We start from the raw sequence: 25,781 nt of genomic DNA, 5'->3' as shown, positions 1-25,781 counted from the left end.
CTATTGCAGTAGAGAGAGAAAACTGCGATAGAAAATTCAGGGAGGGAAACCGCCACAGAAGCTTCTCGTTTGATGCACTACACTGGGAGAAGGGGAAGAGGGAAAAGAAAGAAGGAAATAATAGCGGAGAAAGAAAGTAAGCGCGAGAAAAGGCGGGGGGGGGGGGGGGGGAGACCGCCTGGGGTTATCAAAGTCGCACTAACTGGACACTTGAACGTCGAAATTTCGACAGCGCGTTGACCGACTTCAGATGTGACGACCGCATGCGCTGACATCCAGGTCTACACCGAAAGCGGCCGGACGTCGAGACGAGCCAATGCGGTCGTGACTGACCGCTTGCGTGTGCTGTAGCGAGGACAATGTCAATGAATATATTCCATAGTTTACTCGCTTCTGCAGTCGTCACACACAGCACTGCCACCCATTGTCGACAAAGTACTGTTGTCTCGGTTCGGGAGAATCCAGATGGAGGAGGGAGTCGAAAAACAGGCGATGCAGGCGTATGTGCTGGAAACTTTGTGTGCTCCATAAGGACTGCGTGGCATCACTCGCAAGCTAGCAAACCAAGTTCCGCTGCTGAATCGTTTCTTGCCAGCAGTGTGTGTCCCTGCACGCTCTCTTCATAAGCAGATCAAGATCGTCATGTTTGTTGCCCGGTTAGCCACAGTTGCTTCGATGCCACTGAAACTGGCGGTAATCTTCGCTCGATGCGTTGAGCTATTGCAGCAGTACAAGCGTATAAAATTGCGTTTTAAGAAGCTTTAAGCTGGTGGCTCTAAGCAACAGACCAAGAAATTATACTAAAATATAGAAAAAGGTTACCAAGCTACATATCACAATCAAGCGCGGTTAAAAAATTGACTCGCCATCCCAGCCCTGCGAAAATGAATGTCTAGCGAAGCTGTTGCAAAACCACTGTACCTACTGATGGCTGTAAGAAATGTTTTATTACTTTATAGTAATGGTAGTGATAATCACTTTGTGGTCGCTGTGGTTCCACGGAAGCCCTAACTCTGCGTGGCCTATCCATAGCAGTGCTGCCACGGGAGTGTCTACGGGAGCTGTGATTGGAGCGTTTCAGCCAGCATGGGAATTATGGGAAGTACATGGATTTGCCTAAACTTCGTCCTTCTGTCTACAAACGGCTTCTTGACTTTGTAAACTCGTCATTTTCAACAAAGTACTGCGTAATCAATAAATAAGCATTATTAGAAATGTTCTACGACAGGATTCGAACACAGGACCTTTAGTACAAAAGCCCGATATTGAAACCATTACATATGCGTCTTCTTGTTTACATATGCGCTTTCTTGTTTATATAGCTTACATATGCGTCTTCTTGCCATGCATCTTATATCCTTACATTAATGGCTTGACCGCAATCACTGGCGTATCAAATGCCGTTTGTTGTATATGCACATTGACGCCAAAGTACCGTAATATCCTGAGTCATCGCCTATCCAGGAGATATCAGCCACCCCATTTCTGGGGAAAATGTCGATTTGAAAAAGTACGTCTGAAGATCAGCCAAACCGATAAAAGGTACTAAAAAACCCGATTTTCTGAAAGCTCTTCCGTGCTCTGTAGGGGCACTTGCACCAGTTGAAGTAGGCTTTCATTTTTTTACTTGCCCATGTTTTCCGTTAAAAAGCACGCCCGCCAGCGACATGTTAACACAAGCCTACAGAAAACGTTTTACTAAGCATGCTGGTTGCTGCTCACTATCGGTGAATCTTCAACTTCATATTTTTGTTTATTTTAAACAGTGTTATTTTTATCCTCCCGCTATAGTTATTGAAGACAAATTACGGTTCCTAGGAGGGCTGGCGACGACTCGGTATATCAGAGTAATATTTGCTCGCTGTATAAAAAAAATGCGCAGACGCAATATAAGGTGTCATCGCAGTACCTATATACTTTTGGTGCATGAAGCAACTAGCAAGAATTGAACTCTGCCTCAAACACAAGATTGCTGTAACTTATTCTAGCCTGCCATTGCAAATTCCTCCTCCGATATCGACGCAGTAAAAGCTAGAGCATAAAAGCTAGAGTAATACTTTGTTATACGTTGCTCTTCAGGCCTCTTTTAATTACACTTCGCCAAAGATGCCGTGGCAACAAATCATGCTGCATTTAGAAGTACGGCTGTGACGCAAGTGCGCACTACTGAGGACGAGTTGGCTGACGCTGCCTATTGCATTTTTTGAACACCATCTTTCAGTGAGTGTGGCCACATCCGTTCCTTTATTGTGCGCAAGTTACGGGGTACAGACCTGGAAACCTCACACCGCTGTTGATCAAACTGTGCGCGCAGAGAACACTACACCGCTCGTGCTTGTTGTAAGCTTCCACACGGAAGTGCGTCAGCCAGGGCCACCGCAGGCCGTCACGGCGCGCCCTTCGGACCAAAGTTTACGCGACGGCCCCGCGTTCTGGAGCGGGTCTGCGTAGCGGTGCCCGTGTGTGCATTTTTCGCATGACGTGCGCAGAAGCGCCAGAGAGACAGCAGGGCCGCCGGATTCACCGGTGCCGAGCGCTGAGTGAAGATAATCGTGCAGTATAGTGTTTCCTACATCGCGAAGTGCATTTCAGGCGCGAAGCTCCGAGAGCTGGAGCACCCTAGAGCTTTTTCAGGGTGCATTTGGCCTGACGCGCGTCGCGCAAGAGCCTTCGAGGCGACCAATGATAACTGTTTATAATTGATTGGCTCTGTGAAGCAAAACGCTCTCGCGAGTCGTCGCGTATTTGCTTTCTCAGCGAACATTGCCTGAGATGTTACTCCTCCTGTTTGTGCTACTTCTTCCAGTGTTCCTGCTTACCACCAACTCGCCGCAGCGTCTGGCTGAAACTGGAACAGTGGAATCGAATCCCGAGCCGAAAAGGGTCAGATGCTGTGAGTATTATACTTCCTAGATCTATTTTCCCTCATGTGGCGTTTCATGAAAAAGCTGTGTCCTCTCTCCGCACTTACGTAATGACGTGTAGACTAAAACTGTCGTTTGAGAGTCTGCAGTGGAATGCTAAGATTTGCTCAAAATAAGCAATGTGGTTCATTAGTTTACTTGATGCTGTTTGTTAAGTCCTTGTCAACTGCTCTGTTACAAATCTGTGAGCCAGGATACTTGCGTCCTGAGCTCTCATTTTTCAGTTTCATTGCCAATAAACACAATCAAGGGTGACATGTACATGAGGCTATTTGACATTCTCCTAATTATTAGAGTTGTCGAACCAGAATATTGCGTTCTATGCAAAGCCGTAATTACCACCTTCATGTGCTGTGCACACAATTGTGTTCACCAAGACAGTGTATCAAAAGAAAACGCAGCGATCAAAATAATTGTAATTAAAATGTGGCGTATCCATATCGAAACACTTCTGATCGCACCTGACCTGAAAGTTTGTGTAATACGGGTAGACGTCTTTAGTAAAACAAGTTGTAAGGTAGACGGCTGGGTGTTTCGCGCTTAGCGTCAGTAAGTCGTTATGAAACTGGTTCCCTTCTTTCATTGTTTCTCGCAATGTTTTACTCCAGACATATTGTTCGAGTGGCTGGATAGGTTTCTCATAAGTATGCTAGACACGAAACAGTTACAACTGTGCAATTTTCGTGTTGGTGAAGATGCAAGAATAGTGGGGAAACTAAATTTTCATTGTACAGAATTAATTTGCGCCTGAAGGGCTAATCAGTCGAATCTGATCCCGTGTCAACAAGTGGTATCTTTCGCAATGTCATGTGAGGAAAATGATGCGAACAAATCAAAGGACCGAGTGTGTGTACTGGCGGAATTTCCGGCCGGATGAGCTTGACTTCTATAAATATACAATCTACAGGCGAGGGCCATGAGTAGGGCAATAAGGTGAACTAAAGGACTATAAAAAAGCGTGTGTAGATTTTCACTTTGTATTGGAACATTATGCATATGGCGCTCCCACCCGCCGTGGTGTTCTAGTGGCTTTAGCATTGCGCTGCTAAGTCCGACGGAAGGGGGATCAAGTCGCGGCCGCTGCGGCCGCATTTCGATGAGGGCGAAATGCAAGAATGCCCTTGTACGGTACAGGCGGCGTCACCCTTGTGCAGCACGCGAGAACGGCGGCTTCCGCTGCGCTCCGGAGGCAGCCAGCGACGTCTAACGCTATAGGTGCTGGGTCCGACGTCTAACAGTAGGTGCTGGGCACGTTTGGGCCCAGCAACTACCGTTACACGTCGCTGGCTGGCTCTGGAACGCCCCTGAAGCCGCCGTTCCATTCCCGCGCTCTACACAAGGGTGATGTCGACTGTACATCGGGTGCACGTTAAAGAACCCCAGTCGGCCAAAATTAATCGAGGTTCCCCCTTTACGGCGTGCCTCGCAATCATATCGTAGTTTCGGCACGTAAAACCCCACTATTTAATTAATTTTAATTAATGGCGCTGCCGTCAGACACCGCTTAGAAATGTCGCCCAGTTCCGCACTTCGTTATTGTGATATTTTTTTGATAAATCAGATTCATTCATAAGACGGGGCGTCAGTGATCATGTCTTAAGTTTGTTTATATATCGCGTTTAATGGCTGAAACCGAGGTGTATTTCTCTTGGATTTTGTTCTCTAACATTCAAGATAACCAGATTACGCGTGTAACACGAGCATGATAAAAGATGTACACAAGTGCTTTGCACGTATACTTTTGTTGCTTGTCGCGTTTATTACCTTGGTCAAGGAATGTACATTTTCACAGTAGAAGAAAACAAAAAGCAATAACTAATAAACAAAAAGAATGCTCTTATTGTGAAGAGTAGATACTTCATGGCAGACAAAAATCGAAGTGCACTTCAATTACATATTTAAAAAAAGGAGTGTCAAACGGTATATCTACTTAGGCGTCAAATGTATACTGCTCTGAGGCTTAAAACAATTTACAAATAACGCTATGAGTTGCAAACTCATGCATGTAAAAACACATGAGCAGAGGGAGGAAATTATTCTTCGCAATCTGGATGGTTCTACGCCCACTAGACGGAGTACATTAACTTCCCCCAACTTTAGTATAGTCATGATTACCATTGTGCATTTTAATGGTTTTTCATACATTTCGCACAACAGGCAACGTCTCAGTGCAATAGTATTGTAAGCAATTACTTGTTCTGCAATAAACATGAAGTTGTTGGTTCATTAATCAAACAAACTCCCGAAATACCCTTCAGCTTCTGTTTGCACCAAGGTTATCTGGCGGACTACATTAACAAAACGTTTTGAAACGACCTCTTTAATGTTCGTCTGCTCTCTTACAACGAGTAACATGAGTCCTGCCGCAACAGGCTCATAATTTGAGATCGTGATTTACTTTAGTCGCAATCTACAACAAAATCTTCACCCTAAGCATATTTTTCCTTGCTGTAATTGCTAGTGCAGCGACACCACTAGCGGTGCCAGCAAAAAATTATATCAAACTCGGTACGCCCGTATTCATATATCATAGACGGAACCTGTCCCTACTGCTTACCGCCGTAACGCACTAACTGGAAATTATCACCAACTGTCAGCAGTCTCAACAGTCGCTGAACAGACTTGGTAACGATCAACTGCGCGCGTTCTCTGTGTAGAATGCACCTTTGAATCATGGTTCAATCAAGGGAAAAAAACAAGAACACAATATAAATTACTGAAGAACTGTGGTGTAAGACACTGCAGTGGGTTTGTGTCAGCCACAATGGGTTTGTGTAAGCTAGGCCAGCGATCATAACGCAAAAGGAATGGAGAACTATGCGCTTCTTGAGATTGGGGGTGAGGGTTAGGGAACTTGTGCACAATGAACTGATGATCATTTGTTACCTACAACTGTACCATACTGAAACAGTACTGTTGCAGCGTTGATGCGCAATAATGACGCGTCTAGTTTCAACATTTTAGAGTGCGCCAACGTTTTGTTTGTGGACTTAGGTTGGCCTCCACGTTATCGCTTTTCACAGCGCATACGTAGGCGCTTAACATCATCCCCACCAGTACAACTTGTCCTCCTGAGGGATATTCTTGAGGTGTGCATTTTCAGGCCGTCAAATATGCACAACCGCACTCATTATAAACATATGTGCGTATCGTTGCTTTGCGTGCGCCGCACATGCGCAGTTTACTTCAAGACGCGGCCGGTGCGCACCTACTGCCACGTTCTGGGCCTGACGGGCGTCATCACGGCGCAAGCTGCCGAGAACGAATGCCGGACCATATCCATGGACATTATCAGCATGAATACCACGCCCATGCACCGACTCTGTACTCTGATGAAGCTCTTCGGGCTCGAGGAGCACAAACTCTGGCTTGCCGACGTGTAAGTATTATGCGAAGCCTCGTAGCATTAGCGAGCAAATGCGCATCACGCAATAGAACTTTTGCAGCGTGCAGATTTTTGTTTTTCATACCGGCAGCAGCTCGCGGCAGAGCTCACCAGTTAGGGCACCTTGCCAAACACCACATTCTATATTAACGAAAGCTAACTTTTCTGCAGAACATGACATCACAGCCTAGATAACGTTTCTTCTTTTTATTATAATTACTATGGTTATTATTATTCTGGCGATATGTGCTTGCAATTTTTTTGTTCACTTCAGTTGCTGATAGCGTGCTATAGTGTGATGCTGTGAAATTTCCGGTTTTTTGGGCCAACGTACATGTGTGGTGCAGAAATGAAGCAGTTCCGTTAGCCCATGGTACAGGACATTCCATACGTTCCCTTTAATAAGTGAGTAAGAAAAGTGCTTTTCCGCACGGCAAGACGCCGTTCCTTGTGGGAATTTCTTACACAGAAGCTTCCTTCCGATGTTTCCACTGTTTTCACTGAAATACAGACTTTGTGTAATGTCCTTTGATAGGAGAGACTATAACATTGTGTGGTCTACGCTTCCGGCGACTAGATTATGCAAGACTGGTCTGGTAGCTCTGTAATTTTTTCCCACCTCATAATTTCTCTAAGAGTGTTCTGGAAAGCTGCAAGACGTCAGTACAATTAGGTATATTTGTAAATATTCATACAATCTTCCAGAATCATTTATATTTGCAAATGAGTTCATGTACACACATATAAATCTTCCTAGCGGCGTTGGTGGACAGTACGTATTCACAACAGTCAATCGTTCTTTTTGCAGGGAGGAACAGACTGTTGAGTGCAGGGAGGTAAATGTTATACTTGCGCATGATTCTTCTTCTTGCTACACAGCTGAGCACTTCACTACTGACCCCGCTGTCAGGGTCCGGAATCGTAATTCGTATAAAGGGGTCGGTGCCTTTGCAATAACGGAAGCATAAACTTCGCAGCTATTCAAATTCTGCACAGCACAACAGTTATTCATATTGGCCCTGGCGAAACTGGTGAGACGACTGCTACAATTTAATAAAATGTGGATTTTGAGAAGAAATCATTCTGGATATTTCTTTGGCGTTGCTGCAGCGCATTTGTGAGTGTCACGCACTCAAGCAACTGTTTGAAACATCGTGTAGAATGGGCACGCCCTTACAAAAATAGATTTACACAGTCTATAAATCGCCTGTGAGCCACTCTAGGATTTGCCTATAGACATGCTAAAAGTGCTAACATATGGGACCGAAACTTGGAGATTAATAAAGAAGCTCGAGAACAGGTTAAGGACCGCACAAAAAGCGATGGACCGAAAAATGTTAAGCCTAACGTTAAGAGACTGTAAGATTGGTGTGGATCAGAGACTAAACTGGGATAACCGGTGTTATAATTGACGCTAAGAGAGAGAGAGATAATTTATTTGAAGGAAGGCAGAGAGGTCGGCCTGAGCTAGCATGCTCTAGCCTGCTACTCTGCACAGGGGGAGGGGGGAATGGGGACATAAAGGCTCGATGAGGGGTGATGATGACATAGAAGAAGGATGTACAACGGTAAAGGCAAGTTCAGCATCCTCATGGCTATCAACAAAGTCCAAAAAGGTCCTTCACACGTGTCATCTACCTTCTATAGAGCATGGACGGAGTCACGAATACAATTGAAAGTTCACAAAAACTCGCCGCGAAGAAGCTTGTGTATGGGCTTCTCCTGCGTGAGCACCACAGGTGCCAAGCAAGGTAATTAAATTATGTAAAGAGCAGCGATCAGCTGCTCCAGTACGGCGAGGACATGCACGGCGCTTTTAGCGGCCGGAGTCTGGATACCACAGAGAATCACGCGCATTGATTCTAGCAGGCATTTCAGCAGTTTTTCAACGCTTTCTTGGTCATTCTTTTCAGCTCCTTGCTTGCCCATATGGTTATCGGCCTTACTAGCCCTAGAATACACTTCTTGACGTAGAGGAACACTACGGCATGGTATCGTGGGCGTAGATCTACTGGGTAGCGAAGGCCACTCCGTGTCTGTGCCACCCAGGGGCGACGAATGTACGCCCTGTGCTCTCGGAGATCCTGAATTTGCTGTAGGCGCGGTTACCGTCCTCGATGCCGGCAAAGGCAGAGGTTGTCGAGGCCCCTGCGGCCCACAATCCAGTTCTCCTGAAGTCATTGGATGGCGCTTCTTATGCGAGCGTTGTCTGTCTCGGCGAACAGATTAAGCAGCCTGTCTATGGGAAGACTTGTTTTTTGCCATTTTCCGGAGAATACGAACTTCCTGCTGCATCTTCGGGCAATCCTTCGACGTTGCTTCGTGAGAGCCAGGACAGTTGGGACATTTCAATGAAGGTGCATCACAGTCGGTGGTATTATGTTGCCCATCGCAACGCTGGCAGGTCACTTCATTTCTGCACACAGCGCTTACGTGACCAATCTTGAGACATTTCCGACACTGCAGAGGCCTCGGGACGAATGGTCGGACGTGGTGTATCACGTACCCCACTTTGACAGTCATTGGCAAAGTTGACGAAGCAAATACCAGTTTGATGCACCGGGAGTTCCCCAAGCGGTGAATCTCAAGAATCTGCACCGATGAACTCAGTAAATTCCTGAGGTCAACATTCTTCATGTCAAGGTCGACATCAGAAATTACACCAGTCGTTGACTCCTTCCCGTAAGTAAAAAAGGAACGGACGGGAATTCCGCTTAATGTTGGAATAGTCTTTAACTTCTCTATTATAGTTGAACTCTTGGCATCTACCGTCAGGATGTTTTTTCGAGAGTTGATCCGGATTTCGTTGACTTGACCAGGGGCCACACTTTCAAAATAAGACGCTAAGACGCTAAGAGAAAAAAATGGAGCTGGGCAGGCCATGTAATGCGTAGGATAGATAACCGGCGGACCATTACAGTTACTAAATAGATACCAAGGGAAGGTAAGCGCAGTCGAGGATGGCAGAAAACTAGGCGGGGTGATGAAGTCAGGAAATTTGCAGGCGAAAGTTGGAATCAGCTAGCGCAAGACAGGGGTAATTGGAGATCACAGGGAGAGGCCTTCGTCCTGCAGTGGCCATAAATATAGGCTGATGATGATGCTAAATGTAACAGGCAATAAATAGTGTGAGATGATGTCTTTAAATAGTATACAGAGATTTTATAGACATTTGCATGTAAATATTCGAGAGGCAATAATCCATAACGAACGTAAGACAATAGGTCATTAAGCTGTCTGTAAACTGGTCTACAGAATTCGTCTAGAGGCATTCTATAGACAATAGTCTACGAAAACTGTAAGACCATACGTCGTCCATAGATTAGCATATACACAGTGTCCGGAATTTGTTTATAGAAGTTTAAAGAAAGTTTAGTTGTTATAAGGGGTTTGTTGTGTGGTCTGTCGAACAAAATATTTGTCAGGGCGCCCTCCTATGCGGATGTCAAACGCCCCAGTCGCACCGATCAGCAGGTCCGGATATTAGTAATAAGGGAGAGCAAAAATACTAACCCTGACGGGGGCATTTCCTGTACACGAAATCGTGCCTCTTTGTGTAGCTACTTGTGACTGCAGTCACGCTTCCAAGAGTGCGACAAATAATAAAAACTAGACCAGAACTTCGCATAACGTCCCATGAATCTGACGTCTCAACAGCACCGTGCGCGTGCGTCACGGGCGGCCTTACATATTCTCATCTATCAATGTGACGTTCCTATATACCTGGTATCTGGGCGATTTTGTGCACATTGTGACGCGCTCGCGTACCCTCAAGATACATCGAGTTTTCTGTTAGATACCTCTAAAGTGGGTGAAGTCCGCATAGAATGCTATAAAGAAATGCGTGACCGATGGCGGGATCGAACCTCGGTCTTCGAGCACAGCAGGCCAATGCCTTAACCATAAGTCCTGGATCGCACGCATGTTTCTCTCGTGCCCAAGCCGCTCTTTGAAACGTGTGGCGCATACGTCACGTGCGCTTCTCGAATTTTAGGTCGGTGCAGCTAGCTCTTTGAGACGCTCTGTTAGATTTCATTGCGTTCGAGGATCCGCCCATTTTTAGGTAGATTAGGTCCACCTATAATGCTATCGCATTAAAACAGTAAGTAACGGTGTGGCTGGAAAGACGATTCCTCGTACTACTGCGTGGCAGGTGACGGATATCTCGCGTGAGCTTATTTTACATACGACGAGATTAGCTTCGAATGAAAATATGAATATTCGCAGAATCACATGGACAACACACTGTGGCGAAGAACTGACAAAAAATTTATATATATATATATATATATATATATATATATATATATATATATTTTTTTTTTTTTTGCTTGCTCCTCTTGCTCCTCATATATGAGGAGCAAGTGGTTGCATATTGGGTGAACCTAATTCCACACGACGGACCGCATGACTTTCTTGCCCTTAGGCAGGTGCCTCGAGTATTCTGCGGCGAGGAAGGCATGCGACTTCACTTTAATGTAAGCACATACCTTAGTCGTGGCCATTTTCACTCCGCTTTTTCACTATTTTCTGCCGTTAAATCTATTGAATATCCCTAATCTGTTGCTGTGAACTACGAAGCCTTTTTTTTTTTCGAAAAAAGACGCTGCCCTCGCCCGTTCTAGTGTCACATGTATCCCTTATTCTCCGTCAGCATTGTTTCCTCCCCTCCTCATCTTGGGCTCCGTCGAGAATTGGGCAGCTTTAAATACGGCATTGCCAAAATTATGTGACGCTGTTGGTCACACGTACCATAAAGCACCAGACGACTTCGACATCAGTGAAGTTATTGCATCTTCTAATGGCAACGTACAGACGTTATTCCAACAGCGAGGAGACATCAAACATGGTAATGTCATCGCAATTGCTTCAGTTAACAACAATTACTTTTATTGCTCTCAAAATGCAATAGAATGTGGTGACGTTAACAATTAAGGGCAACTCGGTCGATGGTAAAGTAGTAAAACCGGTGTCACCTTCTTTAGGGCAAGTTATTTAATAAGCGCTCTTTTTACTATCTGTTAATTTTACCCGCCGTGCTAGTTCAGTGGCTATGGCATTGCACTACTGAGCACGCGGTCGCGGGTTCAACCCCGACCGCGGCGGGCGTATTTTAACATGTCCATGAATTTTGGAAATTGCCCCTTCGGCTATATGTCGAACTTCACCCCAGTGCGTCAGCAAAACTCAGTGCGCAGCATTAAAAAAAAAAAACGGGCAAGTTTGCACTACGTCGTGCAAAGCTTAGGCACAGCGAAACTGTCGATCCTCAAATCTTACTGGCTGATACTGCTAGGTATTAACTAGGTTGCTGCTAGGTCTTGGTTTAACTTAACTACGTATATAGGGAGACACCTTCCCTTTCGCGACATTTCGCTTGACTAGCGCTGGATGCGTTGGCGCCTACGAGCGACAGCGTTCCTGGCATGCCACAAACGCAGGCAGGCTAACCAAGGTTGGCACAGTGCCAAGAACGCTGCTGCTTGCCGACGCCGAACGCGTTGGAGGCTAGCCGCTCGATATCTAGCGAAAGTTGACACTACTAGGCGCAGCCCCTTCTATGGCGAACTCCGAGGCCAAGCGCATACACACTGGGCAAAAGCTATGCACAGTGTACGGGTGGCGGGCAACAGATGACACGCCGGGATGACGTCATTAGCGCGCAGCTAGCGGGAGCTCGGCGGAGCCGTGTCTGCGTCAGGCGAAGCAAGCGCGCACCTGCGCTGGCGGTTACTAGGCAATGGGAGGTTAAGTCATCGCTACTGCTTCGGCGCATGCGCGGCTAGGCGAGGTTGGGCCAGGTGGTGCGCAGCTTTCGCTTGGTTGTTGCTAGGCAACGGCGCGGAGTTTTCTGAGGACTTTGGACGTTTTTCCTCCAGCTTTCACAGCTTTGCTGTTAAAAATGTTATTTCCGAAGGCCGCTCGCATTTCAATTTTCAGTTAGCAACATCGAGAGGGTGGGTCCTTTTAATAACGTGCATACTTGCGGCGCTTAGTCGTAACATCCTTGCTGCGTTATAGCAGTGTTTTGTTCAAGATTAAAACATTGCTATAAGGAAGCCGGAAAGTTACGAATAAGCACCGTAAATACGAATTCTATGAGAAGGGCTTACACTCTCTACGTTGCTAACTGAAAGTTGTTCAATTTCGGGTGGCCATTTGAAATATCGTTTTAAATAATGCTCGACATTAGGCTGCGCTGGCGCATTACGGTGAAGTTCAAGAAATGGCCACAAGAGCAATGTTCAAAATGTTTCGTTGTGGTTGACGGAATGCAACAACGCTCGCGTTCTGTGTTTTGGGAGCACGGCACAGGGCAGACAAGGTGGTCAAAATTAAGCAGAAGTCCCCCACTATGGCGTGCCTCATAAACGTATCCGGGTTTTGACACATAAAACCCCAAGTACATACCACTATATGTTAATTTCTAAGGATGTTTTCATCTGTGCTTTATGCTGTTATTTATATGCGGCGCATAATGGTGCATTGTTTTTTACTTTTTCTCGTGCTTTACTTCGTAGATTGAACCAACCTGAACCTCTTACATGGGATGAGTGCAACATTGAAGTACTAACCGCAAATGTAACAAAGGCGCCTTCGAATTGCAGCATCTGCAACATAGCAGTCGTTTGTGACGGTAAGTCCTACTCTATATAAAGCATGTACTTGAGCCGACGGAGGAGCTGTTGGGAAATATGCGCAAAAATTGTGCTCGATATTTCGAGTATGTTGAACAAATGTTAACGCCTGAACTTAAGTAATGATGGCTTTGCACAAATGCCATACATATGCAAGCATCCATACGCTCACAAAAGTATGATTTAACAATTTAGCCTACTGGATAATAATGTAATGCTATAAAAAAAGTCTGCATGAGTTCCTCCTAATAATAGCTTTGTTGCCCAAGAAAAAAAATTCAGAGCCCTTCCACTACTGTGAAGATAGAAGCCAGCGAAGCTGTGACTATGGTGGGTCTGATATAGTGAATATTGCTATAGTGAATGTATATATTAAAAAGGAGGTTTATTGAACGAAAGGCCGAGGACGGGTCTAGCGTTCCACCGAGCACAATCTCTAAGCTCGAGCTTCTGCGGCATGCGATGCCGTTGGCAATCCTGCTGCCTAAGTCCAGTCCTTCGGCACCGCTACTACCGCCAGTAGTAGCGGTGCCGAAGTCGTTCGTACGTCTTGAAAACGCCGGCGTGGCCACACTGGGGGTCCGAGTGGAAAGAGGAACAGATCTCTGATCTCAAGACTCTCGGGATGACAGCAGCCACGTACGTCCCTCAGGGGCATAGTTGCGCCGGTACAGGAGCTGATCACGGATCGCAAAATGCGGAACCTGTCGCCGAAGTGCTCTAGAAGCCGGAGCTGTTGACGTATCAGAAAGAAGGTCTAACAGTGATGCCGTCCAGGGGTCATTGTGTTGTTCGGCAGCAATAGTGTCCAAGTCAAGAGATGACAACGTGCGCTCACAGGGGGACTCACGGGTGACCTCTGGCGAAACCGGTGAGCGGGAAAGAGCGTCAGCGTCGGAATGCTTCCGCCCGGAACGATACACTACGCGTATGTCATACTCCTGGATTCGCAGAGCCCAGCGAGCGAGGCGGCCAGATGGGTCTTTTAAATTCGAAAGCCAACACAGCGCATGGTGGTCGGTCACTACGTCAAAAGTGCGGCCATATAAATAAGGGTGAAACTTGCCAAGTGCCCAGACGATGGCCAAGCACTCCATAAGCCACGACGTATTCTGCGTGGCCAGGATGACGCTGTGCAAGCACAGCACCAAGGCCTACACCACTTGCGTCGGTATGAACTTCTGGAGGGGCTTGAGGGTCAAAATGGCGAAGAATAGGTGGCGTCGTGAGAAGACGGCGCAAGGTGGAGAACGCATGGTCGCAGGCAGGGGACCACGATGAGAGGTCTTTGGCACCACGAAGCAGTTGCGTGAGGGGTGATAGGATAGATGCGAAGTTTTGAACGAAGCGCCGGAAATAAGAGCATAAGCCGATGAAACTGCGAAGTTCTTTCATTGTAGTGGGCTTAGGAAATGCAGAGACGGCCCGTAATTTCTCGGGATCTGGAAGAATGCCATCCTTCGACACAACGTGGCCGAGGATCGTCAACTTGCGTGCGGCAAAGCGACATTTCTTCAGATTAAGCTGCAGACCGGCTTTGGTCAAGGAACTGAGTACGTGCTGAAGGCGGCGCAGGTGTGTTGCGAAATCAGGGGCGAACACTACGATGTCGTCAAGGTAACATAGGCAGATCTTTCATTTAAGGCCGCGCAACACATTATCCGTCATCCTTTCGAATGTAGCGGGAGCGTTGCAAAGTCCGAAAGGCATGACGGTGAACTCATATAGGCCGTCTGGCGTAACGAAGGCAGTTTTTGGGCGATCGGCCTCCGCCATCGGGACTTGCCAGTAGCCTGACCGCAAGTCCAAGGAGGAGAAGAACTCGGCGCCTTGTAAGCAGTCCAGAGCATCATCAATGCGTGGCAGTGGGTAAACATCTTTCAGCGTGATCTTGTTTAAGCGCCGAAAATCTACACAGAAGCGTATGGAACCGTCTTTCTTTGTGACAAGTACCACGGGAGAAGCCCATGGGTTCTGTGAAGGCTGAATCATACCTCGACGGAGCATGTCGTCGACCTGGTCTGCAATGACGCGGCGTTCCGTAGCGGATACATGATACGGACGTTGGCGCAGCGGTGAGTGGGAGCCGGTGTCAATGTGGTGCTCGACTGTTGATGTGCGGCCTAATAATTTCTGGGCGAAGTCGAAAAAACTTCTGAAATGTTGCAGAAGGTCAAGAAGCTGGGATCGCTGCGAAGTTGTGAGAGCCTCGTCGACGAATGGGGTGAAGACAACCGTAGATGTTGCGTCAGTAGCAGAAAGGGCGCTCAGGTCAAGAATAGTCATAGAGGACGCTTCGTCGGGAACGGAGACAATCTGCATAGAATAGACGGTCTCGACGTGGCCAAGGCATTCGTGACGAAGCAGTGTAAGTGGGGATGAAAGTGGGTTATGAACGGGCATTGTGCTGAAACCGGCGGCGAGGTCAAGAGTAGCAAAAGGCAGAGGAAGGGCTTTTCTGGCAACGAAGAGATCGGACGGCGTGAAGAAGACTGTCCCGGAGCAGATAGCACCACGTGAGAGCGGTACGAGTGCTGATGAGCCTGGCGGTATACTGGTGTCTTCCTTGACTACAAGTTTAGCGGGAGAATGAGGATCTATGAAGGCGAGGTCACTGAGTTGGAAGAATTCAACCTGAGCGCGAGCGCAATCGATGACAGCGTTGTGGCGAGACAGAAAATCCCATCCTAGAATTATTGCGTGGGAGCACGAGGATAGTACTACAAACTCTACAGTGTACATAACGTCTTGAATCTTCACACGAGCCGTACACGCTGCGGTTGGTTCGATGGGTTGAGCACTTGCAGTCCGAAGTGACAATCCAGAAAGAGGCGTCGTCACCTTGCGAAGTGATCGGCAAAATTTAGCATCCATAACAGAAACAGCTGCGCCGGTATCGAGTAGAGCGACTGTAGCGACACCTTCGACAAGCACGTCAATAACATTGGCAGGCAAGGAACGAGGACTTGGGCATTTCGATGCTGGCGCAGTTCTTGCCTCGGGAACTGCGTCGTCTAGTTTCCCTCGTCGCTAGATACGGGCCGCCGACGCATCGGTGAAAGCGACCGGCGTCTCGGGGATGGCGAGCGGCGATGGTCGAAACGAGGACGATCAATCGGAGTACGAGTTGGCGGTGGGTGGGATGGAGTGTAGTCAGCATTGGACTCGACCGGGTAACGAGGCGCCTGTAGATCATTGCCGATCGTTTGCACGCGGCGGCAGAACCTTGCGACGTGTCCGGGATATCTACATGCGAAGCATATAGGCCGATTGTCGTGCGTGCGCCACGGGTTGGCAACAAGAGCGCCGACCCAAGAGACGGGAGGAGGAGGACGGCGCATCGGCTGCTGAAAAGGTGGTGACGGCTCGTGGCGTGGCCTGGCAGCTACCGCAGCATAAGTGAGCGGAGCGGCCACAAGCGGCTGTTGGGGCGGAACCGGCACTGCTTCAGCGAGTTCCCCTTGAATAACGTTGCGCAGAGTGGAAGGCAATGGACTGGCAGGCACCTGGGTGAAGGGTACCAGGGACAACTGTCGTGCGACTTCTTCGCGGACAAAGGCTTTGATCTGCGTGAGCAGCGACGCCTGAACGGAACCAATGGCCAGACTCGAGATAGACGCATCGGTTGCAGGGGAAGGCCTCGTCATAGCTCGCTGCTTGCGTAGCTCGTCATAGCTCTGACAGAGGGTAATAACGTCGGCAACACTGTTCGGGCTCTTGGCCAGGAGCATTTGGAAAGCATCATCATCAATGCCTTTCATGATGTGCTTAATTCGGTCCGCTTCCGACATGGTGGCATTGACACGTTTGCACAAATCGACAACGTCTTCGATGTAACTGGTGAATGTTTCACCAGTTACCTGCGCGCGTGTGCGCAAGCGCTGCTCAGCTCGAAGTTTGCGGATGGCGGGACGGTCAAATACTTCTGTAAAGGCTGTTTTGAACGCAGACCACGTTCGGAAATCCGCCTCATGGTTCCTGAATCAGAGATGGGCCGCGCCCGCGAGATAGAAAGCGTCGCTGGTTAGCTTGGTCGTGTCGTCCCATTTGTTATGAGCGCTTACCCGCTCGTAGGACGCAAGCCAATCTTCAACGTCGTTGTCGTCGGTCCTGCTGAAGATGGTAGGATCCCGCTGGCGGATAGCCCCAGCGCAGAGAACGGGCGGTGACGGGAGTGTCTGTGGTTCGGCGTCTGGCATGGTGGAAGTTAGCGTCCGAGTGCGGAGTTCCAGGATGGTAGAGTTGAGGGGTACCCAGCACCTCCACCAATTATAAAGGAGGTTTATTGAACGAAAGGCCGAGGACGGGTTAAACGTTCCACCGAGCACAATCTCTAAGCTCGAGCTTCTGCGGCACGCGATGCTGTTGGCAATCCTGCTGCCTAAGTCCAGGCGTTCTTCTTCATTACAGTATTATTATTGACTATATTGAGCGTCTTCGGCATTTTCGTCAAAGAACAAGGACACCGGCGTCCTGTTTTCGCCCGGCGCGATGGCCAAATAGTGCATTTGCTGCGCCAAGTCCGCCCAATCGTCATAGACTGACGTATCAGCCACAGCGTTCATAGCCGCGGCACACTGCACGGCATCGTCAGGATCCTGGAAGATGTGGTTAAACGAGCGTCCGTCCCATAGCGAGTCCAATGGGCAACTGCTGATAACAGCGCTAGCGCAACCTCTACGTCACGAGACAAAGGGGCACAACGATTGGTGGGACGTGCCGCTGCCGATTATCGCGACACTTGTGAAAGCAGTGGCAGTGGCGAGGGAAATAACAATGGGCCATCCATCATCCATTTTGACACCTGTGCCAAGGCACAACTGGCGGGGAGCTGGAGCTGAAAATTGTTGTTCTACGCCTCTATTTGTCCGCGGACGCGATCCTCCAGAACGTAGGCATATACACCTTCGCTGTAATAATCATGGCGTGATATTGAAACCAGAACACGCCATTCCTAGGGCAGCCGCTTTGTCAGCAAAATCAACCCAGTAGTCTAGCAGTTCTTAGAGCAAGTGCGTGCTAATTGTCAATTGTGAACACTGAGTCGATTTGCCAAATGAATTATAAATACTGTGGGCGTTTATTAGGCACGTCTTCTTCATCTGTGTGTTATTATCATCATCCTACGTTGCTCGATCCTCATCTTCAGTACTGTGTGATCATCATCATCGGGTGAGCTGGTTCGCTGCCGAGTACTCGCGCCGAATAAACGTCGTGCCAATAGACTTCATAATACGAATATCACGGAATAGACAGCACCCTTTGGTCTGATTCTACCTTGTGGATTTTTGAAGGAGTCATTTTGTCCTGCAATTTGTAATCACGAAAACGCGCACGCGCACGCACGCACGCACGCACGCACACACACACACACACACACACACACACACACACACACACACACACACACACACACACACACACACACACACACACACACGCACGCACGCACGCACGCACGCACGCACGCACGCGCACACGCACACGCACGCACGCACGCACATACACACGCACGCACGCACATACACACGCACGCACGCACATACACACGCACGCACGCACATACACACGCACGCACGCACGCACATACACACGCACGCACGCACGCACATACACACGCACGCACGCACGCACATACACACGCACGCACGCACGCACATACACACGCACGCACGCACGCACATACACACGCACGCACGCACGCACATACACACGCACGCACGCACGCACATACACACGCACGCACGCACGCACATACACACGCACGCACGCACATACACACACACACACACAAATGCACACACAAATGCACGCGAATCCGGGATTTGGTACATACATGTAGAACCATGTGCACTTATTTATTACTGTCATGAACCAACCAGCCCACATGCGGACACTCCAGCAGCATTTAGATGGGGGCGAAATGCAAACACCCGTGTACAGTGCATTTGGTGCACCCAAGTGGTCAGACCTTATCCGAAAGTCCTCCACTACGGTGTGCCTCATAATCAGTGAGGGTTCTGGCACGTAAAACCCCAGAATTTTCTACATACATACATACATACATACATACATACATACATACATACATACATACATACATACATACATACATACATACATACACATACATACATACATACATACATACATACATACATACATACATACATACATACATACATACATACATACATACATACATACATACATACATACATACATACATACATACATACATACATACATACATACATACATACATACATACATACATACATACATACATACATACATACATACATACATACATACATACATACATACATACATACATACATACATACATACATACATACATACATACATACATACATACATACATACATACATACATACATACATACATACATACATACATACATGTTAGTTTCTTAACAAAACGCCGGTTTATGCATTGAAGTACAAAATTAACTGGAACGCCAATGCATTTCTCCGCAAAGTTCGGGAATTATTATCTCGAAACTGGTGTCATCCAGAGAATTAATTCCACGTGGATTCCCCTTGTGAACTCCACGGCTACAATTTGTAAATTACAGTATGGGCCATTAGGTAATTAGGTAAAAACTTAACTTGTGAATTTTTGTTAATTAATCGATTATGCATTGCAATTTTTTGTGCAAGTAATGTCCGCCTCTTCAAGTAGACCAGTTCATTAAATAGAATTGGGCCATCTGCCACAGGCAAGCTTAAATAAATTTTGAAAGTGTCCGCTGAAACACCCTGTATATATATATATATATATATATATATATATATATATATATATATAAATTGTGGGGTCTAACTTCCCAAAACTGCACAATGGGTTACGAGGGACGCCGTAGTACAAGGCTCCCGAATAATTTTCACTACCTGGGGTCCTTTAACGTGCAACCAATGCAGGCTACACAAGCATCTCTACTGCTTCGTCTCCCATGGTCCTTACATTTTTTGAACCTTAAGCCAAATAAAGTCAAGCAAGCAATCAAGCAATATATGAAATGTGTTTGTATGCAACTATCTACCGGCATGGGCAACGAATAAGAAGCCATGCCTGTACTTGTCAAATGTCGGTTATGAAACAAATCAGCACGTTGACTGCTGACTACTTCGCTGTGAAGCTTATGTAAACCTTCGACGAGTCATACACAATGTTAAAGCAGGCCATTGTATATTACTTCCCTAAGCATGTTGAGCTGGTAAACGGTAGACTTTGTAAGCAAAACCCTTTGCTGCTGTTGCGTACCAAACCGAAAACAAGATACGTTGTTGTTCAGCATACCGAATTCTTATTAGCATTTGCTTGAACCATGTACAAACGTATCCGTACTGAGAGACTAAACTGCGTTATGCTTCTGTTACAGCTGGATTCTACCATTCGACTGGATCAAATTGCGGTAAGTCGATGCTACTGTGTAAAAGATGAAGCAAATAAGGTGTATGATTTTCTGAGCCCGGAAAAAAGGAGGGTGATGGGGTGAATCATTGACAATCATAGGCGTTGCGCTTGAACGCCTGGGACGGTTGCCGCAACGCAGCATGCAAGGCAACACCTACTGCGTAGAAGAAACAGCGCCCAGGCAGATACCAGGCGTCTCAAAACGCTGGCGTGATAATGAACATCGCCAGTCGTGTTGCAGGCGTCGCAGCTCGATGATGCACAAGATGAGACCAAGGAGCTGGGACCGACGATAAACTGTTGGCGCTAGTCAGCGCCTAGTGAAATGATAGATAACGTTAACTTGACGTTTACCATTCAGACCAGTGCGTACACACACCAGCCGAGCAGGAGCGCTAGTTTGTTCATAGTGTGCGAGCATACAACGCTCATGCCAGCAGTAGGAGAACATTGTCCTGCTACGACACCGAGGCGAAGGGTAGCGTTGACGGTGCGTAGTCGTGGTTTATGCAGCCAAGAGCACTCCGCGTCTATGGAGACCCTCCGCGCACACGCCGTCGATAGTGAACGCTCGACAACGCCGACGCCAATGGGGACGGTACGAACGCGCCTCGCGTGTCCCATGTAATTGCCCTATGCCGCAATAAAACTAAACTAGCACTATTACTTTAACAGTTACTTCATACCTACCTAGAGCACTGCACGGACCGATTTTTTCAGCCCGGGCCCGTTATTACGTAGGGCTGCTCGCCCGAGCCCGACCAAAAGTTTTATGGCGAGACCCGGGCCCGGCCGGGACCAGAAATAATCTACGTTACCCGCCCGGCCCGGCCCGCCACCCCCTTACCTTAGGCCCGAGCCCGGCCCGAGCCAACACCACCTAGAACTAGTTCTAGGTGGTGTTGCCCGAGCCCGGCTCGAAACGGGCCCGAACCCGACCCGAAACCGAAAAAGATCACCGAGTGGCGTGTAAAAAAATAAAATAAAGAAGAGAATGAAAGGAATTTATTCTTAAGGCATAAATACATGCCATACGCAAATATGAACACCATTTGAGCCGTCTGAACGCAAATACCAGCGCGCGAAGTAGTATACGAATGACCCTGCCGAGCAGTATCACCCAACGGCGCGACCTTGATGCGGCCCAATTCACTTCTATCGCAGTGCCGCCACAGTATTTTTCCACGTCGGGCGCCTCACTGCAAAGCATGCGCCACCCCAGCCGCTCGGCTCACTCAACCGTGTTTAGTACACTCTAGCCGAAGCGCAGCCACGACCAGTCGTGAGCGCAGCGCATGGGTGGAGTAAATGGAGAAAGCTTCTCGTGCCTCCATGGTGCAGCGTAATGCGCTGCTGCTAGGCGGCCGGTTCAGAACATGCGTGCAATCATGGATGGACGCAGTGCCATATTGCCGCCGCGTGACGAATTATCTTATCTTACCAGTCATCGTTTTACCAATTCGCCTTTGAAGAGAATCAGCAAGTCGCGAACGCGCTTACACCGCGCTGAAAGCATTAATTGCATTGATTTAGGTAAGGAATACAATGGCATCCTTTCGTTTGAGGCGACTTCGGTCTTTCTGGACTTTTACATTCTGTTCAAACAGAGCAAAATACGACGGAAGAAGAAAAGGTAAGTACACAGGAGTAGCAGTGCTAGAATCCAGCTGCGCCGGGGCAACAGGTTTTTCAGAGTCGAGACGCGCGAAGATAACTCGCTGCACGTTACATGAACACCACCACAAAGTCCGAGCCCGGCCCGAGCCCGTGTCAAAATACTCGAGCCCGGCCTGGCCCCGGGTCAAAAAGCACATGCCGTGCCCGAGCCTTGCCCGAGCCCGTGCAGTGCTCTATGTCTACCTCTTCAGCTTGCTGGTGTGTCCCAGCTAACGTTAGCCAAGCTGTTCAACGAAAAGATACGATTGCAAAAGTGTATACCTTTGCAATCGTATTTCATCACTAAAAATAAGTTCATCACCTTGCGATAGCCAATCGTAGCTAATCGACAATCGGTTGTCAGACCTCTGACGACCGAAACTGCAGGTCTTAAAATTATCATCATCATCATCATCATCATCATCATTATTATTATTATTATTATTATTATTATTATTATTATTATTATTATTATTATTATTATTATTATTATTATTATTATAACAGCGGAGCTTTTTAAGCCGAGCGTAAATCCGTAAAGTGCGAACAGCAAAAACAGAAAATGTGGGCCGATCCTGGCGTATGTATGTGCAAAAGGGTCCAAGCGCAATGGCACATACCCATGTGAACTAGAGAAGCTGAGCCTGCCTAAGTCTAGCCGAGCATGGTTGGGACTACTTAAGCTTAGTCAGTCATCGATAACCAATCAATAGGTAATCGATAATCGATCAATAATCAATGAACTCAAGAAAATGCTGGGGATGACTTAATAGTGCTTAGCCTAGCCCAAATAGATGGCCAATACCTTGCGATAGCCAATCAATAGCTCATCCATAATCGATTAAAAATCAATGAATTCCGAAAAATGCTGGGGATTACTTGGTACTGCTTCATCATCATCAGCCTATATTTATGTCCACTGCAGGACGAAGGCCTCTCCCTGCGATCTCCAATTAACCCTGTCTTGTGCTAGCTGATTCCAACTTGCGCCTGCAAATTTCCTAACTTCATCACCCCACCTAGTTTTCTGCCGTAATCGAATCCGCTTCCCTTCTCTTTGTATCCATGCTGTAACTCTAATGGTCCACCTGTTATCCATTCTAAGCCTTACATGGCCTGCCCAGCTCCGTTTCTTTCTCTTTATGTCAATTAGAATATCGGCTATCCTCGTTTGCTCTCGCATCCACACCACACTCTCCCTTGTTTGGTAGTGCTTAGCCTAGCCCAAATACGTGGGCAATACCTTGCGATAGCCAATCGATAGCCAATCAATAGCTAATCGATCAATAATAAATAAATTCCGGATAATGCGGGCGATGACTTGGTAGCGCTTAGGCTAGCCCAAAAGCCATGACTAGCTAAGTGCCCATTTGCTCCGCTGTCTCTTTAGCAATGCGCCTCCAGTGCAAGCTACGCAACTTTTTTAACACGAAAGTGTTTTATGCCGGGGTCCACCAAGACTTCACTGACGTATTTCCGTCACGGAAATACGTCATAGAACATAATACAAAGAAAGAAACCAGAAGAAAAAGTTCCACAAACATGCAAAATTTGGAAATCGAACCCACGACCTCTCGGTCCGCGACGATAGATCGCCGAGCGTTTAACCCATTGCGCCACAAACGCATTTGCAGAGAGCTACACAGACGCGCCTTAATACTAACACTCCTCCGTGTACCCGCGCTCTTGCTCGGGGCGGTGCCGCCGCCTACGAGCAGAAAAGAGAAGTACTGCATTATGACACTAACGCGCACCGACAGTGAACGCTTCGGTCGTCTCAGCACTAAGACGCCTCGATGCCAGCATTCGAAGGGACGCTGGCATCAAGAAGCACTACCAACGCTAGGTGGCGTTCACCGTACTCAGCACAGCGGAGCGTGGCCTCCGCAATTAGCTCTGAAAATGTTTCTGAAGTTGATCGCGGAGGCTGCAATTACGACGCGCTGTACGCGCTGATTTGACTCGGTGACGATTCAGTTACGTGCTTTGTCTTGCGCGTTGTATTAGTGTGTCAGTTACGTGCTTCGTCTTTCGCGTTGTGCTAGCGTGTGCAGCGTAATGCAGCTTCCATATGCACGACGGTTGCTCATGGTCATCGACGTTGGTAGTCGTGATGGAGGAGACGTGCCACCAGGCGTCAGCGTGGGTGCATCAACGCCTAAGGGCGCTTTAGCCACAAAACACCAATAGACATTATATATCAATGTGCAATAAACATTACACTACTTCTGTGAAGACACGTTTCACTTTCGTGTTCTATACCGATTCCTATATAAGAGGGATCAACCACATTTTTTACATGATATCCTACCCCCTTCAGGGTCTTTATCAATATAGCCGTGCTGTGAAATATAAAGACAGGATAAAGTGAAGCTAAGCAGGAACTCTTGATCTGTGTGATTGCGAAATATAAAAATATCATAAAATAAAGCTAAGCAGAACTCTTGATGTGTGTAATCTAACCGAGCCTCGTTACCTGAAGTATGACATTCAGGCGCGGAAGTTTCGGATGGTGCCATTTGAGCGAATTTATCACGGAAAAAATAGGCTGCTGTGCCAACGGTCAGTCGTACTTAACAATCTTAGAAAAACAAGCATAGATATAAATGCAATTTCCCTCCGGTGTTTGAATGAGTATTTGATTGACTGCGTGGTTGAGAATAAAAATGAATTTGTGTCGTAGTTATGTCAGTGTTTCTTGTTCACTTGTAAAGGTGAAAAAAAATGGTTTTATTGTTGTGAAAAATGTTTTATACATACTTACATATGTGTCCGGAACGATGCTTTATAATGACACAACTGTCCGTGATCACGTTTGAATGTAACTGTGCGTTGTACGAATAATTTAAGTATTTTGGCTGAGGTGCATACCGCTGAGACCTTCTTTAGATGTATATACAACAGTAATATGCATATTTGTCAGTTTGTGTATATAAGATCCACATAATTCGAAATTTTTTATTATTAACAGCGAAGCTCGTTAAGCTAGCCATAATTTGTGGTGCGTATCAATAAACTACCAAGAAAGAAAAAATGTCGCAGTTTCACCCGAACGGCGAAGCATCAATTACGATAGCAAATTAGTAGAGCTATACGGAGTAAGGATAGTAGTTTTATCAGCTGTGTAAACATGGACATGCAGCAGCACCACCAGCAACGCGCAGAACTGCTGCGGACGCCGTCGGCGTTTTGCCCGCGTTCGCACCGAACGCTCGCGGCGTTGGTGACTGTTGCCGGTGCTTCTGGGGGCGGCTCGGAGATTTTCGACGACATCAGGGGCGGTATTCTGTAAGAGTCTACCTAGTGGACTGTCCATTTCGGCTGTCGCTGATTAGCTGCTGCTTGATGCGCACGAAAGTGCCAGCCAGTCTCCTTCCTGCACGTCAAGCAGCAGCCAATCAGCGACAGCCGAAAGGGACAGTCCACTAGGCAGACTCTTACAGAATACCGCCCCAGAACGGGACACTCGTCTAACAGCGTCGGAAGTCTTTACCAACTTCTCGCCTCGCAACGTTTTTATATAATTACGCATTTGGTGCCGCAGCTAAACGTCGCCTCCCCTCCCTCCTTACCGTCCCCCCATGGCCTTTCGCGCGACGGAATAAGTCGCGTTTGCTCTATATATATGGTGATTGTACAGGAGGAAAGAGACGCTAAATTCTGCAGCCCTTCAAGGACCAGAACGCGCGTTTGCTCTCCGCCGTGCGTTCGCTCCCTGTGAAAGTGCGCGTCCTTTC

General features: G+C 47.4%; 1 protein-coding gene across 5 annotated transcripts in view; it reads left to right on the top strand.

Annotated features, from left to right (window-relative positions):
- The window catches only part of LOC119441924 (adhesion G protein-coupled receptor L4-like), a 145,103-nt gene that overhangs the window by 32,480 nt on the left and 86,842 nt on the right, over positions 1 to 25,781 (top strand). For all 5 annotated transcript variants that reach the window (XM_049661740.1, XM_049661738.1, XM_049661739.1 and 2 more), the window contains exons 2-5: positions 2,807 to 2,893; positions 6,105 to 6,303; positions 12,831 to 12,946; positions 20,354 to 20,386. In XM_049661740.1, the coding sequence (XP_049517697.1) occupies positions 2,807 to 2,893; positions 6,105 to 6,303; positions 12,831 to 12,946; positions 20,354 to 20,386 (435 nt within the window). The remainder of the gene's footprint in view (positions 1 to 2,806; positions 2,894 to 6,104; positions 6,304 to 12,830; positions 12,947 to 20,353; positions 20,387 to 25,781) is intronic.

This window comes from Dermacentor silvarum, chromosome 2, assembly GCF_013339745.2.
Source record: "Dermacentor silvarum isolate Dsil-2018 chromosome 2, BIME_Dsil_1.4, whole genome shotgun sequence".
Classification (NCBI taxonomy): Eukaryota; Metazoa; Arthropoda; class Arachnida; order Ixodida; family Ixodidae; genus Dermacentor; species Dermacentor silvarum.
The sequence above is the reverse complement of the archived record's forward strand: the minus strand, read 5'-3'. Positions and strand labels throughout refer to the sequence as shown.